The 17509-nt window shown below is 35.6% G+C and overlaps 1 protein-coding gene across 1 annotated transcript in view; it reads right to left on the minus strand.

The window, feature by feature from the left end:
* LOC145675358 (E3 SUMO-protein ligase ZBED1-like) overlaps window positions 1-16973 on the minus strand; it is a 32248-nt gene extending 15275 nt beyond the window's left edge. The window contains exon 1 of the mRNA XM_081745759.1: window positions 16741-16973. Within this exon, the coding sequence (XP_081601885.1) occupies window positions 16741-16973 (233 nt within the window). The remainder of the gene's footprint in view (window positions 1-16740) is intronic.
* Between the last annotated feature and the right edge of the window lie 536 nt (window positions 16974-17509).

Here is a 17509-nt window from a genome sequence, read left to right on the forward strand (position 1 = left end):
ATGGTTTCAGTTTGAGTACACCCACGTACCCACTCTAACGCACGCGCGAAGACGATATTTGGCAGAGCAGTGTTACTCTCTGCACAAAAATTGCAGAAGTTACATGTGAGCTTCGTTATTTCTTTTGTTTCATTTATCAGCAGGCAATGAAGTTTCTTACGGGGTAGTTACTCTATTTAATTTATATACCATATAAAAATATTAAGCCATTTCCTATCCATTGTGGACGGTTTCTAACATTGACCAATTAAGTAATTTTACTGGTCCTCTGCTTTTGTTATAAGGTTTTTCAAGTTTATAATCTTGCAACACTTGCAAGAGACTCGCATCTTAGCTGCCGGCTTTTTACTCCTTTCTTTCCTTCTCTCTTTCCGATTCTGAGTCGTGACGTCATTTTCATAACCATTTACTAATAAATGTAGTATCATTTATTTTAAATATTGTTTCTGTATTGACATTTTTATATACTTGAACTCAATTAGCTCTTTGAATTGATCTCCTAACAAGGGACATCACCCAATTGTCCGGCTCCGATTTCAATGAAATTTTTATTGCTGATAGAGGACATGCATTCATTACTTGTGATGACAGAAATTTTTGCCATGGTGCACGTTCTCTATTTTTTAATAATTTTTAAAGGTTGTGATGTGGTTAATAGAGATTACTGCAGAAGTCCCTTACTACCCTCTGTAAACGGAGTGTTAATGAAAGAACAAACATGTAGATACGTATAGGGCCTAGGGGGAAGTCGAATGGTAGGTATGACCTTGACGGCAGCAATCTTGAAATCCGCTATTTTGAATTAAGGTAAAGTTTTTTAAATGGGTAATATGATACATAATTTCGGGCTAGAATTTAATCAGGAAGACAATGGTGAAGTTAGTTTTAAGATGCGCTCATTTGGTGAAAAGTTACAGGCATATTAATTGTTTATACTTATTATGTGCGTAAGTCCCTTACCTGCGCTTTTAACCCGCGTATTAATGATAATAAGTGGATAAAGGTTTCGGTAATTAATATTATGCCTAGAGAAAAGTGATACGATAAGGGTATAATTGACGGCAGCCATCTTGAAATCCACCATTTTGAATTAAAGTGAAGTTTTGAAAACTGAAAACTATAGCATGTGACACCTTATTTTAATAGCAAATTTTCCCCAAAAGCCAATGGTATGCTTATTTTTGTTCTATAGTTAACCAGTATGAATTTAGTACTGCTTCTAATGTGCATCAAACGTCCATTATTGGATCTTTCAAATTGGCAACACTCCTAATTTTCATCGCATATTTTAAGATTGAAACTGGCACTTTGCAATTGTTTCCATGGCTCATGTTTTCTAAATTTATTACATTTTTTTAAGCGTTGGAATTTGTCAGTTCATGAGTAGTGTGGGATAAGCATCCAACAATCTTTCTGAATTTTGAAGACTTGGCATGTAATTATTAATTTCCTAGACAGTGTAATTATTTATTTTAACCCAGAGTACATGAGAAACCTATGAACCTATGTGTTGTAAAAAAAAAATACAAATGAAATTATAAGAAATTGGTGCAACACAAACTCAAAATTATCACGAAATGTAGCCTACATGTTGCGCAAACGACAAACAGTATTTAGAAAAATGAATACAACTTTACAACTTTAAAGGAACAGCAGCAATGATAGAAAATACCAAACAGACATAATATGATTGTTCCCAACACACTGTTTGTACCGTGAACAAAATATGAAAACAGGTAACTTGTTTATAAAGAGGTGTAACTTAATCGAGTTCCCGATCAATACTGATTATAAACCTTACAAACATGAACCATCGACAACAATCGCTAGAAAACGAATGACTTTTTGTCTGACTAGCTAAAATATTGCCATAGAAAATAAATAAATAAATAAATATACAATAAACAAATAAATATAAAACAAAACAAAAGACCATTGATTTACACAACAATCATATTTTGTTTCCTTTTTTCAACTTATTTCTCGTCTCATCTACTATTCATTACAAGCTACGTCGCCGGTATTACTTGAATGCAAAGTTGGAGTTCTTTCGTTCTGCGCTGATTCATGTCAGTAAACGAGTTTTTGAAGAGCAGGTATAGGAAATAAATAATTACATTGCCTATGAAATTAATAATTACATGGCAAGTCTTCAAAATTCAGAAAGATTGCTGGATGAGTATCCCAACACTACTCATGAACTGACAAATTTCAACTTAAAAAATGATATAAATTTAGAAAACATGAGCCATGGAAACAATTGCAAAGTAGCAGTTGGAATCTTAAAACATTCGGTGAAAATTAGGAGTGTTGCCAGTTTGAAAGATCGAATAATGGACGTTTCGTGCACATTAGAAGAGTCATAAATTGATACTGGTTAACTATAGAACAAAAATAAGCATACCATTGGCTTTTGGGAAAAATGTACTATTAAAATTTGGTGCCACATGCTATGGTTTTCAGTTTTCAAAACTTCACTTTAATTCAAAATGGTGGATTTCAAGATGGCTGCCGTCAATGATACCCTTATCGTATCACTTCCCTCTAGGCATAATATGTATTACCGAATCCTTTATCCACTTATTATCATTAATACGCGGGTTAGAAGCGCAGGTAAGGGACTTACGCACATAATAAGTATAAACAATTAATATGCCTGTAACTTTTCACCAAATGAGCGCATCTTAAAACTAACTTCACCATTGTCTTCCTGATTAAATTCTAGCCCGAAATTATGTATCATATTACCCTATTCCTATTTAAAAAACTTGACCTTAATTCAAAATAGCGGATTTCAAGATGGCTGCCGTCAAGGTCATACCTACCATGCGACTTCTCCCTAGGCCTTATACGTATCTACATGTTTGTTCTTTCATTAACACTCCGTTTACAAAGGGTAGTAAGGGACTTCTGCAGTAATCTCTATTAACCACATTACAACCTTTAAAAATTATTAAAAAATTAAGAACATGCACCATGGCAAAAATTTCTGTCATCACAAGTAATGAATACATGTCTTCTATCAGCAATAAAAATTTCATTGAAATCGGAGCCGGACAATTGGGTGATGTCCCTTGTAAGTAATGTTTTACATGTGTAACGGGAGGAACTATGTATTGTGCGCGGAGTCGCTTGAATTGAAGCTGCGTATCTCGGCTTTAAGGATAAAGTAGCGGCAAGTATAGTTTGCTTTAGTTTCTTTTGCGTTACATTTCGGACGAGTAACTATAATACGTATGGGTTTCCGGAAACAAATCTTTGTTTTCTTTCCTGTTGTAAATCTCTTAGAATTGAACAATAGAGCACGAACTGTCAGTGACCAACAGTCACCGACACACAAAGAAACAGATAAGATCTTAAGGCCACTTGCTGGTTTTAGAAAGGGAGTATAACCTCAGGGAAATCACGTGTACTGATTGCAAGCCAAGCACCTGGAAGATTTTGTAGTAGATTTTTACAGCTCTAAATCAATACATTCAGTGAGTGAACTGCAAGTGCAATGATAGTCTAACTTTCCTTAACGAAAATATTTTAAAAAATACTGTTTCTTAAAAGCTGAGGATGAGGACATAATTTAAAAGTAAAATGTCTGAAGTGTACCGGCGGGAAATATTTATCAATAGGCAGGAGTTTGTATACATATTTGAAGCTTTTTTTTATTATTATTATTTCTAGAGTATACCGAAACAGTACCCACACAAGCATTGCGGATAAAGCTATTGTCCAAATGTTAATAATTTCTTTACACGTGCTCTTACTAATACTATATTAATACTTTCTTCAATACTTCATACTTGTTTAGTGCTATTCTGATTATACTTATGGAGATTTGTTTATATGGAGAGATATGGAGAAAAAAGATTTCATTTTCTCAAGAGATTGAAAAAAACGAAATGTATATTGAGTGTAGGTGAAGTAGGAAGTGTCGAAGTAGGTGAAGTAATAAGTCGATTGGTTATCGTGACAATAATATAGTGATTTTCTACTACTTTCAACTTGAATAAGCAGGTTTTAAGTTAATCATCGAAACGTAAAAACTTTGACGTAAAAATATTCTAAAATGTTTTATAGGATATGATTATTCTTATAAATCAATAATTAAGAATCGCGGTTAATATATACAGTGGCGTATTTACGATTTTGTTTCGGGGGGCTTTGCCTGAAAATGTGAAAATTCTGCAAGATGTTATAGTAAGTAAGATTTCGGGGGGGCGGGCTTAAGCCTGGAAGCCCCTCTAAATACGCCACTGACGAAAACTCGATTTAGGGGCGGTTCAAAAGTTTTGTAGGCCCTGATCCAATTAGCCCAAAAGATCCAATATACTTCAATCAAAAATTTTCTTGTATGCCTTATATCTGGAAAACTACATATGACTAACTAACTAACTCTATGGCGTATGGAACCCGAGGTTCAATGCGGCGTTCACAAAAGCTCTCCATTGACTTTTATCCTTAGCCAATTGAATCCAATTGAACCCAAACTATCTCTAAACTCAGTTTGATGTGCTTATTCCGTAAAAAAATACGAACACTCAATTTAGAGGCCGTTCAAAAATTTTGTGATCCCTGATCCGAAAACTAATTATTAGCCAAGATCGCAATCCTTTGATGCATTTTTTTAATCATTCTTAAACTTCTTGCCCAAGATCGCAATCTTTTGATCATATTTTGGAATAATCCCTAAAAGTCATGTACGAGTAAACTGCAACGACCTATAATTACTTCTTTTCATATATATATATATATATATATATATATATATATATATATATATATATATATATATATATATATATATATGCGTGCAACAGGAGTGCAATAGTGACAAAATGTGTGGGAAATGTGCAGAAACTTCCAAGGGTGCAAGTCGTGCACATTTCTCACACGTTTTGTATACGCTTCTCGCTCCTTCTGTTGCACAAATATATAATTGTAAAAAAGTGATCAAAAGTTGCAGTTTACGCATACAATTTTTTTGAACAGTGCAGTATAGCATTTCAATAATAGCGCATTGTTTATTGTTGCTATTAGTGTAGATATGTTTGATGGGTGCCATAATTAACGCTGATGAGCAAGCCTAAACTGTCCGCATGAAGGGATATAGCAGCGCTACTATTATCAACCTACAGTTCTAAACATTTATTACGATCGGAAAAAATCAGAATGTGTAATAATAATAATAATAATAATAATAATAATAATAATAATAATAATAATAATAATAGTAGTAGTAGGAAAAATTTAATGAAAAGAATGATTTTTGTATATGATTATATTCAAAGTTCCGGACATAAATGTAACGCGTTACTTGTCTTGCTTTCGAAGTACGGTAACAGTTACTTTTCTAGGGGAAGTAACGTTCCCTTACTGTTAACGATATGCAGTAAGGGAAAGTAAAGTAACTTATAGCGCGTTACATTTTTACAAGTAATTTACCCAACACTACCTCAAAGCCTCAACAAGTCTTCGATGGGTACCTGAAACAAGCTTTCGGAAAACTGATTCCATGCTATTTTCCAAAAGTAGATGGGACGAATGCATTCAAATGAGAGTGTTTCATGCATAGTGTAAATAAAATTTTGTGAGAATAGCGTTCTATAATAAAATGAGTCTTGTAACTATTTGAATGACCCTCGTCTTTGTTCCTCTCACAACTGATGATATATGCCCAAACACACACACACATACACATTGACGATTTCAGAAGAGTCTCCCCGGAGAAACTGAATAAGCAACGAGTGTAAGTAGTACAGTACTACTAAAATACTGGTTTCCCAGAGGTTAAGCCCAATCAGAGAAATGCCCACGGAAATTTCGTCGTTCTGGTGCAGTATCTTCAGGCCACACCATGAAATCACTGGTCACACAATATTAAACACCAGTAGTTTAAGCAATAACGCCCGCGGGTTTTTTCCAGGGAGGGAGGCTGACAAACAAGCAAAATTGCAAATACAAGCCCCTTGAAACACACAATATAAGTTCTACTGCATGTAAAACAATTACTTACGCTAATGGCGTAAGTTTACTACAGTAATGTGTGTAAATAAGCAAATATGTTTTGATATGTATTTAGAGGGATCGAACCAATTTTGATAATCCAGGGGGCAATGTCCTCCTTGACTCCCGTTGCAGGTGGGCATGAAAGTAAGGATATAATTCTTTGGTAAGGTATACGCGCAACTGTTTTCAAACATATAATGTTACCCATCATCCCCTTATATGCTTCTTCTTTCATAAATTAAAATGGGTATGTATTATGGTTACCAACTCTGAAAAAAAATTAACGGCACCGGCTCAAAATTTTTTGTGATATAGGTCTAAGTGAAATGTCTCTCTCTTCGAACCCATCCATGGGAAGGAAATGTACTATCTTGTACAAAATGCATTAGGATTTAGATTTCTGGGCTATCGGCATTGAAGGCCATTTAGCCCTTCACGTTTTGAGGGATGACGTCCCTCGGCGAGCACACAATCCGGGAAAAGGGAAGGAAGAAAGGATTGGGAAAGGAAGGAAGTGACCTGGGACTTAAAGTTAGGTACCACCCTGGCATTTGCCTGGTGTGAATGAGGAAAACCCAGGAAAACCTCATTCAGGATGGCTGGCATGAAAAAGCGTTTTCACTTTTTCGACCGAGTGCCCCCACCAGGAATCGAACCCGGGACCGCTCACACCAAAGGCGAAAGCGTTAGCGACCACCAAAATGCATTAGGACTAGAGATGCAAGGGCTCGAAAAAAAACGTCTTTTTTGAAAAAAAACTCGGTTTTTTCTGCTTAGCTTTTTTGCTTGGGAAATTTTGGGCTTTTTTGAAAATTCTGATTTAAATTGATAAACCAGATTTTGTTTCGCTTCTCTGCAACACAAAAAGTCATTTAATTAGTAGTTGGTGCCAATAATAATATAAAACCTCGAAAATAAACCATGAATTTCGAAAAGATATTTCAAACAGTTTTACTTCTCAACATATTTACATTATGAATTCCAAAGGATTAACCAATGTGTATAATAAGATTTTTTTAACCTCCTACATACAAAAGTAAGCAGGGTTTTTGAAAAATGCCAAAAACCCGTTTTTTGGGGGGAGTTTAAACTAGTTTTTTTGGTTTAAACCAGGTTTTTTTGGGTTTAGATATTTTGCTTTATGTATTTATATTACATGTTGACAGAAATAAGTTTGTTTCGCCTTGGTGTTATTATACAACAACGGGGTTATGCTGGAAGAGGTCACATAAGCTTAAAGAAGTCCGGTTAGTAAATTTCTTAAATTGAGAAACTCCCGCCCTAGCCATCGGGAAAATCCCGTCATTACTCTAAATGTGAAACAATAACGGAAAAATCCTGTTATTGCTTTGCATGTAAAATTTAAAGGTCAACGTATCATAATCAGTACGCTAAAACTGAGGTATTAAATTACAAATTTAGTACGTACATATCATTGATAGAACAATCCAAGCTAATGTTGGAAGCAACGTAGGCAATCGATAAATTTTGTCAATTTATATCAGTATATTTAAGCAACATTGGCTTCTTTATAAAACAACAGGCATTCAGGCATGCAGAAATATACAATTTAGTTTCGTTTCGTATGTTCAGGCTTAACATCCTTACGTAATACCAAAGTTATCAAGGAGAAGACTTTCGCTTAAAGTTACATCCGAACCGCTACTTTGTTTACGCATGAAAGAAGGGTTGTGGTTCGACCGAGAATTGAACATGAGACACCTTGATTAAAAGGTAAAAAGGAAATAAAACTAATGCAGATTGGTTTGATGTATGGAAACGTCACCATGAAGTTCACACGATTCGCATTTTTCGTTCTTTTTGTTTTTTTTTCGGTTTAAACCAGTTGTTTATTTTTTTAAAAAAAGAGAGAAACAGCTGGTGTAAACCAGCCAAACCCTAAAAGTAAATACTTCTTTAAAAAAAAACACTCAAATAAGTAGCAAAATTCTATGTAGTATTATTACTTCAAAATATTCCATACCCTCTGTTTGGAACAAAATAAAATTAAAATAAAACATAAGAAAAATACTTAGATTTATATGATACACACAAAGGCTGCACACTTAGAGCTTTTGGTTATGTATATTCTTGAAATTCTACAGTTTTATATAAGCACCATCACGGTTTATTCAGTCCTCAAGTTTTCTGTATTTTTAACAAGAGGGATTGAACATGAAGGGTGTGAGATAAGAACATGGTAACCCATAATTTTACTATTTTAAGAAATTAGAAATTTTCTGCTGCACAATCCATTTTGAAAGTCGGGAAGCTGATTTTTCACATAAGTCTATACATGAGGGATTAAACGAAGCGGTATGCGTTGCTGTCTATCTGGTGCTGCATAACTCAGCAATTGAAAATTTGTTAGTTATCATGTTCTTGGCTCACACCCTTCATATCATTATGGAACCCCCCCACCAATACCCCCCCCAAAAAAAGAGAACTACGGAATATATTTAAGTTAAGATAAATACAACTGCACAACAAACATGACTGAGTGGAGCTTTTGCACTTCTATCGGGAAGTCCGAGATTCAACTCAGCATTTGACCATTCTGACAAAACTTATCTTCATTCCATCTATGAAGTAGAAAGAGTGCGTGTACTGTGAGTTGGTTGACTTCCTTTCTTATTGTTTTTAAATCGTTATTATTACTAATTACCAGTAGTGACGGTTTTGCGAAGGTTAAGGGGGCGGTCTTTCGGACTGAAGCTTGTTCCCCAAAATTACGGAATGTGTAAAATAAACGAAATACCTATTAGTTATACCTTTACTCATAAACTTTAAGCTGCCGTCAAATAAAAATTACGAATGTTTAGAAAAACTAAACATTAGTAAGAAAAAACCTCCCAAAATATTTTTCTAAATCCGCCACTGATTCTCAATATAAAATGATCTTCAAGGTTGTATCCGGAAGATTATCGCTAAATACATAAACGAAACGAAATACAGTATTAGTTATGCCTGTACTCAGAAACTTCAAGCTCCTCCCAAATAAAATTAGGACATTTTAGAAAATGAAACAATCAGAGAAACACGTCCCAAAGTACGTTTCTAAATCCGCTACTGATTATTTGTATAAATTAGTATTCAAGGTTGTATCCGGAAAATTATTGCAAAATCGTTGCACAGCTATAGTATAACAGAAATGTGGAAGTACGGTTAGACGGATTTATTGAAAAACGTACGCTTTGACGGATATATAGAAAAACGTAAGTTTAACTTTTGCGCTAGAAGCTAGAGTACTAAGGGCCGTATGCATAGTTATTCTGCGGGTTACTTAGGGGCTACGTACGGGACACGTGATAATTTGCGTTGCAGAGTTCTCCCGCAGGGTCAAACAAGCCCGCAACCGTCCCGTAAGTCAAGGGGATGGCTAGGGGTGCTTCAACGCTCCCTTTGCTAGCCCGTAGCAGTTTCTGTTGTTGTATAAAATGCATATGCTCCGTGCTGACAAAATATTTGAGTATGTTAATGAGTTTACCGAATTCGTTGAGCTGATTAAGCGTTAATAAATGACATATTGATGGCAACCAATTTAAAAATATAGGGGAGAGGGGGGTACATTTGAACATCTGTTTTCGAATATTCGTTTTTGCTTCCAAACACTCAGTAAATTTCCTTATAGAACTGTAACAAAAGCTAAATATAATATACATTATGTTTGCCATTAAAATAGAGTACTTTGTTTGATCTTGTCATTCTATCCAAGGGCGCAGGGGGTGTCGTTCAAATGTACCCCCTTGGGGGGTAGATTGAAACAAGCATGGGGTAGATTTGAACATACGTGAGGCAGTTTTGAACAAAACATTATTTTACTACAATAATCGTGATTTTCAGGATGAATTCGTTTACGAACAACAAGGCTAATGTAACCAAGCAGCATTAACGGTTTAAGGCACAAGAATTAACCAATCGCGTATGGCAAGGAAATAATAATAGTAATAATTGCTGAAACACATATGCAGACCCGTATTTGTATTTTGTGCGCCTCTGTGTTCTAAATAATTTGCCTCCCCCGTGGGAAGCACATCTGAATTGAGTTGAATTCATAATCTTTTGGGTCGCTGATATGAATAGTGACAGTTTTAATCCAATTCAACTTCAAGGTCATACTCAAGTCCCGAGTGAGGCGGGCGAGAGTTTAAAAGTAATCGAAAACGACAGATGTTAATGTTGAATTCATTGTTTTCGAGGTCGCTGAGTTTAACGATATCAGTTTTCATGATGTTCAAGTTCATCCTCACCTCTTGGGGTGGGAGTAGGAGAGGATGAATTTTTAAAAAATAATCAAATAAGCTAGCCAATTAGTAACTACTGTAATTAGAGCGAATTAAACATTTTCTCGCTTTTGCGCGGGACTCTTGAGTGTGGCAGTGTTAAATATAACTTTATTGTGAATCTTTTTTTAAAAAAAAATCCAAAATTGTGACGTCCTGTGCTCGAGCACAGAATAGCAGTTACCTAAATACGGGCCTGCATATATGCTGTACGTTGTACGTTACACACACACACAAAAAAAAGGATATGTGGACAACATATCTATAGGCATAGGTGTAATCTGAAGAAAATTTTTAAAAAAAATATGATCATCGAAGCATATCTGTGAAAATATGATTATGATTCACTTTTTAATTTAGCTCGTCATACTTGATAGGCTTAATGGAAAACCTATTACTACTAGCAATCTAAGAGATCTAAATTACACTTTTTCACTACTAACCGGGTACTGGACATGAAATTTATTCTACCCTAAAATTCTGCAAATCAACAAGAAATGTCAGAATTTTTGCAGTACGCTTTGTCTCTCCAGAAGTTGTGGGATTAGAAAGTCTACACACAATATCAGCAGTTGGCACTGAACATTTGTCTTCCTTGTCTGAGAACACAAGCATGTTGCTGGTACTTATAAGTTTCAGAAAAGTATAGGTAGAACAATGTTCAAATGTGCCCCCTAATTTTTGTTCAAAACTGCCCCAACCGGTATGACCAAGCGGAATTTGGTAATACCCAGATAGTACACACTATTGTGAAATACAAAGGGCAACATTAGATAAGTAAATTAATGTACTTGCTTCTGCAATGAATGGCAGATAATATCAAAATACAGGCTTCTGGCAAAAATCTTACAAAACTTCAGAAAAATTTCAACTTTCCACCCCACAAATGTAACAAAGAACTGCTGTTCATCAACAGTTACACTAAAATTGCAGATAACAGTTGACCGTCAAGCAACACAGTTTTGCCAAACTAAAAATTTTGAAACCACCAAATATGCTATTATTTCTAGCCTGTTATCTTAAATGTTCAAAGGTACCTCCTGTTCAAATGTACCCCCCTCTCCCCTATAGCAATTCCTGAAAGAAGATTGCAGGATATTTTGCTTTCGCTCGTACAAATATTGAATACAAGGTCAAAGAATGGACTGACAACTTCTACCTGAAATAAAATAAGCGAGAGATACTTGTTGTTACAGTATTGGTACTGAAGTAGATTTTAGATTAGATTGTAGAATAGCTTCAGAATTGATTCTAGGGGTCCAGTGGTGATTTCAAGGATCGACCGGGGGGGGGGGGCAAATTCCTCCCCGAGAACCATGACATTCCCTCAGGACCACATAGCCTATCGTGCTCAATGTGAATTCTCAGTATTTTCGTTACTAATACATTTCATCCGCAGTATATTGAAATCGCCACAAAAAAAAAAAAAAAAAAAGGAATCATCACTGATGGGAAAAATTGACTCAATAGTTACACATATTTCATCGTGAAAATGTTATTCTAATGTGTTTTACATCCTTCTCCCTGTTTCCTTTTACTACATTTCTCTGCATAGGTAAAGTTGAGGAGCGCTAACATCCCTTTTTTTCACTAATGATCTAACGTCTTCTGCATTCTTGGTTTCTAACCTGACCACCAGCTGCGTACACATTTATAATATGCTTGCACACTTATATATTATAAATAAATAAGTGCGAAAAACCATGCCCAACACAGGATAAGTTTGCATTTATTCAGATTCCAAGCTGGGCACAATTTGAGGGATCACGCATGATTTTGTCCGCGGAAGCAGGCACATTAGTGTTGGTGATAAGCGTATAAGGAAAGACAAGTGGAAATCATCGAACTACCGTTTATCGACGCGCTGTAATTGCTCAAAGTATGCATCGGTTCACGTGATTATGGAAACAGTGTTAAGAAGTATGGCTCATAATTATGCAATTATAATGGAAAACAAGGTTCTAGAGACCACCTACTACAGATAGATGCATATTTTTTATACTAATTTGATCATTATTCGATTAAACAGTTCTATCAAATTTTGACACATTTCTTACATTTTCAAGTTAGGTTAGAGCTTTGTATTTCTTTTAGCAAAGTATGTCTATATGAAGAGCTCCATTACTACTTGCAGATTAACTTCAGGAGGGCTCAGTATAAATAAACTGTGGGCGTATAACATAAAAACTACAGTACATAAGATACGAATCAATTTGTGCTATGTGGCTAAAAGCACGAATGCTACCTAACTGAGTTATGGTAGGAGCGCATCAGGCGACTCCGAGTGATAGTGAGCGGGTGCGTCCATAGATAGCAGGCGCGTCAGCGATGGGGGTATACGTATATACGAGGATAGTGGAAGAGCACACTTACACATACAATACTTTCATTATCACTTAAATCATTTAAATGTGCTGCCATTGGTGGTAATTACTTATATTTACTCTTTCATTCCTTCACGAAAAATGTAGGGCTTTACATCGTATTTTACCTATAAATTTTCTATTTCGTAAAAGTGTCTGCTCGAGTGAACCCCTAATTCGTTTACACACAATCGCAAACTCGCCCGTTCCCTACGGACGGACCTCGATTGTAGCCCTCCAGCTTCACCTTGGCATTAAACCGTAGTAGATGCAAAAATTGCTTGTAATAAGCAGCTTGCAAAGTTTGGTGCGTGGTTTTGAGACGTCTGGCTTTCACTATATGTATGTATGTCTTATACAATTGTAGGCAATTAGATGATAACACTCGAGGAATAAGTAGATAAGAAGTTTTACGCTATTTGCATGGAATATCCCCCCAAAAATACTGTATTTATAGACATAACTTTTATGCCCTCCTAAGGTTAACTTTTACTGACAAATTGTTTAGAAAATACGTTCACAAAAATACTATGCGCTGATTTTGTGCAAAAAAATTACAGTGTATATGTAATTTATTTCTAGTGGGATCTCTATTGTAAAACTACAGCCTCACACGTTTTCTAGCTACATACCCATATTTCTTTTTGCGAGTTAACAGACTTTACCTGAAAATTAAAAAAGAAATGTATTGCTAATCTACACCGATATATTTCCGCTTTTCTATATCACTTTATAACTATTTTCAAGTTAACAGATTTTATCTGAAAATTAAAAAAAAAAAAAGAAGAACTGTATTCCTAATCTACACTGATTTTTCCGCCTTGACAAGAACAAAGTTCAGAACATTTATTTCATTTTTTTGATATAGCATACGTTGTATCCATGCAGTTGCTGCTTCGATGTTAATGCTTTATCATAGTAGATTTGAGTTTCGGAGTTCTACCTTCAACTTTTTTTTGACAAAATTTTAGCCTCGCTCGAGGTGTACTAGACCAATCAGCTCTCAGTGTTAACCGTACCTGAGGGATCACTTTGGAAGCTTTATGCATTGCACAGTCAAGGGGAAGGTTGAGGAAGCCCACAGGTACGGTTCGTCTAGGGGACCCCTACATGGTCGACTATGCATATGGCCCTAAGCTCTTAGAAATGAAACACAGACGACAAACTGAAATGATCACGAAAAGAAAAAAATGTCGATAACTCAAAAGTTAAACTAAAGTTAAATAGGCTCTAAAATTGCCCTCAAATACTACATTCTTCATGTTAGCTTTAATTCGTAAAACATGTGCTCCATCCATCAGCGAAATATGGCATTTAGGTCATGGAATTCTTATCTAACTATAGAATACACTATAAGAAAGCTACTTAGATAGAAAAATCATAAAATTGAAAAAAGGCAAACTTTCCAAAATTCTCGTTTTTTTTCCAAAAGACCCTGCTTTTTATGTGAAAAAACCATCGATTCAAAAAAGCCGGCTTTTTTGCATCTCTAATTAGGACCCGTATTCTGCATATCCTTAATACATGCACTTATAAGCGTAATATATACATTGTGTTCTGAAGTCGTATCGATCATTTTCTTCTATTTACCAGTAACTGCTACTTCTTTAAAATTATCGAGAGATGAAAAAATATTATCTTAATCTGTACGTGTCAATTTTGGACAAATCCTCACGCTATGTTTATGCCGCACAATTATGACAAATTAAACACTTCTGTATCCAGGGGCGGATTCAGGGAAGGGGCGATCGCCCCCCCAGAAATTTCTTATTTTATATATATAAATAAATAAAACCCATCCCCAAGTTTGGAGATTTTAAAAGTAGCAGTATGACAACCCACCGCCCCCCAGAAGTCGCTTCTGGATTCGTCCCTGTCTGTATCTATTGTCGAAAACAATGTTTCACAATAACATTTAATTATCAAATTTCTTGTTAAATAAATGAAAAGAACACTCCTAAGCATCATGAAAAGAACTGCCCTAGGTTTTTTAAAAAATCACCGAATGTATAATACAATGGAAATTTGTATTTGCAAATAAGACACTGTTCAAGAATTAGGATGTTTAATGTTTTATTCTAGATTATAAATTTCAAAATAGTGGTCATAAAGAGGCTGGTAAGAAGTTTATAGTGTGTACCGGTCACCGACCTTAATAAAAATAACCGCAATATATAATAACGGGCTGTTGGCAACCCTAGTTAGTATGCACAGGGCTATAACAATATAAGAAGCCTCAAACTTTTATGTACAGTAAGGAACACTTCTGAATGGTACACCCATATGGAAATTTACGGCAAAAGTGTACCATCCAGAAGTGTCCCTCCCGGGGCTCAGCGCCGGTACTTTTGTGGTTGCCGGGGCTCAGCCCCGGATCGTTTCTCGTTGCTTTTCTAAAAAAATTCTCCGCATCTGAAATAATGTTGATAAAAGCCGTACTTTAACTTTCCTTTGTCACTGTATCGGTAGCTCGGTGGCTCATATTAATGTAAAATTCAAGTGCATTATTGAGGCAACCGGGGAGTGAGATAATAGCAGAAACCAGGTTCTTTTCTCTCCGGTCGCTGCTGGTAATTTTCTTTTTTCTATTTGTTTTTCAACAGGGGCTATAGCTGAGGTATTTAATCCTTCGGGGAGGAGGGGGGCGGATAGTGACAGAAATTATGAAGTTCTTTCTTCTACTGTCTTGTGTGAGCTTTCTAGCTTTTCAGAGTCCTTGCAAGTTAAAGACTATAGCCCTACCGAAGGCAAACAAGCTCATATACAGAACAATCGAGGTGTTTAAGGCCCATAAAGAGAGAGGATGCATATACTGGAGAGAAGTACAGAGTGCCATAAAAGAGAAATATTTTAAAGAAGTTCCCTTGAAAATGAGTGGAAGAAAAAACAACGCTTCGGAAATTAACAAAGAACAGTTCTATGAACAGAAGGTGCTTGACTGAGAAGGACACTGTGTACTCCGAAATGATGAAAATTATTTACCCTGAGTACCGTCCGGAAAATATTAATGTTGATTATAGCGAACAAGACTTGAAAGAATTGTGTGAATTGTTTTCTTTGTGTTTTCGAGAAACTATTCAAACTTATCACGACTTTAAGAATAGTGGAGGCAGGCAGGTCTTGGGGAGAATGAAGGTACTAATGCAGTGTGTGCAAACGATACCAGTCACCAATGCTGAGTGTGAGAGGGGTTTCAGTGTAATGAATAATGTTGTCACGCCAACTAGAAACGCGCTATAGGTTGGAAGTGTGTCATCTTTAATGACAATAAATAATAATGGTCCGCCATTGTCCGCAACCCCTCCCGTACGTTAAGCGCTGGATATCACAAGGAAGAAATAACGCCCTCTCAAGTTGCTAGGAAAGAAATCGAGGCAGAAGAAACCAAATCGAAGGAGGCTTTGTGGAAACTACTGTGACTTAACTGCATCCATTGTCTTATAAGAGGTAAATTCAGCTATTTTGATATTATTATTCACATAAAAATTATGTGAAAATACTATGTTGTCATGAGATTTGTTTGATTTGTGTTTGCATAAGTTTTCCCAACTCTATTTAATATGGAAATGCCTGGAAGTTTACAAGATTTGACTAAACCGCACACACACACACGTTGTATATATATATATATATATATATATATATATATATATATATATATATATATATATATATATATATATATACGTATATAAGGTAGCCAGGAAGGGCCCCAGTACTTTTTTTAGCACGAATTTAAACACTGCCCTTACTGTAATCCCATTATCCCTTAAAGCCACTTTTAAGGTAAAATAAAATAAATAAAAAGTTTTGGTTTGTTTCAGTTTACCGCCCCACGGTTATGCCATGATGACTAAAGGAGACTTGAACTTACTGATTACAATGGAATCTGAACCACTTTTTCCGTTCAACTGTATCCCACCGGGAACCGAATTCACGCATGCCGTAGGCAAGCTTGTTAGCCACTAGACCAAACGGATGTCCAAAATAACGAAAGTTAAATATTAAATGAAATATTACATGATAAAACACACGACGGTATATATCCCTTGAATCAAATAACATAAGAAAGAAAAGTGTTTAAATCTTCTTACCTTAACGTGATGTGTTTTGTAGAACCAGAGATTCCAGGATCGTCATCATCTTCTGATTGAGTGTTCCGTGCAATCACTTTATTAATACAAGACACGTGTTTAGTTCTCAAGTGCGATAATAAAACACTTGTCGATCCTCCTTTGCATCTAAGTACTTTTTTACACAAGAAGCATTTAGCTTCTTCTCTATTCTCGGCACGTTCAAAATATTTCCACACTTCACTCCGTGACATATTGTGTTTTGCTTCACCTTAATTGCTTAACACTTAATTGCTACTTTCACCCTTATCTTGCAGGTCACTGAAATGAATATTAAATGCTTGTTCAGTGCGTTTGAGCAATTGACCTTGACAATCGTTGCACCATATGCACCTGCAAATGTTTACTATCAAAAGCTCGACACATTATAGGCTTAAGACTTTTAGGTTCCAAAACGTTCAAATTAGAATAAAGTACATTTAAGGACGTTATACGTTATAAAAAACGTTGTTTAGGATTTTGTTTTATATATTACAGAAAATGACATTTTCGTACATTTGATTACCAGTATATTTTAACAATGTTAGCTATTGTGCACTTCGAAACATCTTTTAATACAACAATATTTTAGTTTTAAGCTAACAGTTTTAAGCTAACATCTTTTAAACAAAATAAAATATTAATAGAACTTTCCTTACCTGGAGTTGTTATTCAAATCTGGTACAAGTAACATTCCCGAAGGGGGCCAAGGAGGCGGGCGCTACCCGTAGGCTATACCTGCACCCCAGAC

The sequence above is a fragment of the Thermobia domestica genome, chromosome 18 (assembly GCF_964235325.1).
Source record: "Thermobia domestica chromosome 18, izTheDome1.hap1.1, whole genome shotgun sequence".
NCBI lineage: Eukaryota > Metazoa > Arthropoda > Insecta > Zygentoma > Lepismatidae > Thermobia > Thermobia domestica.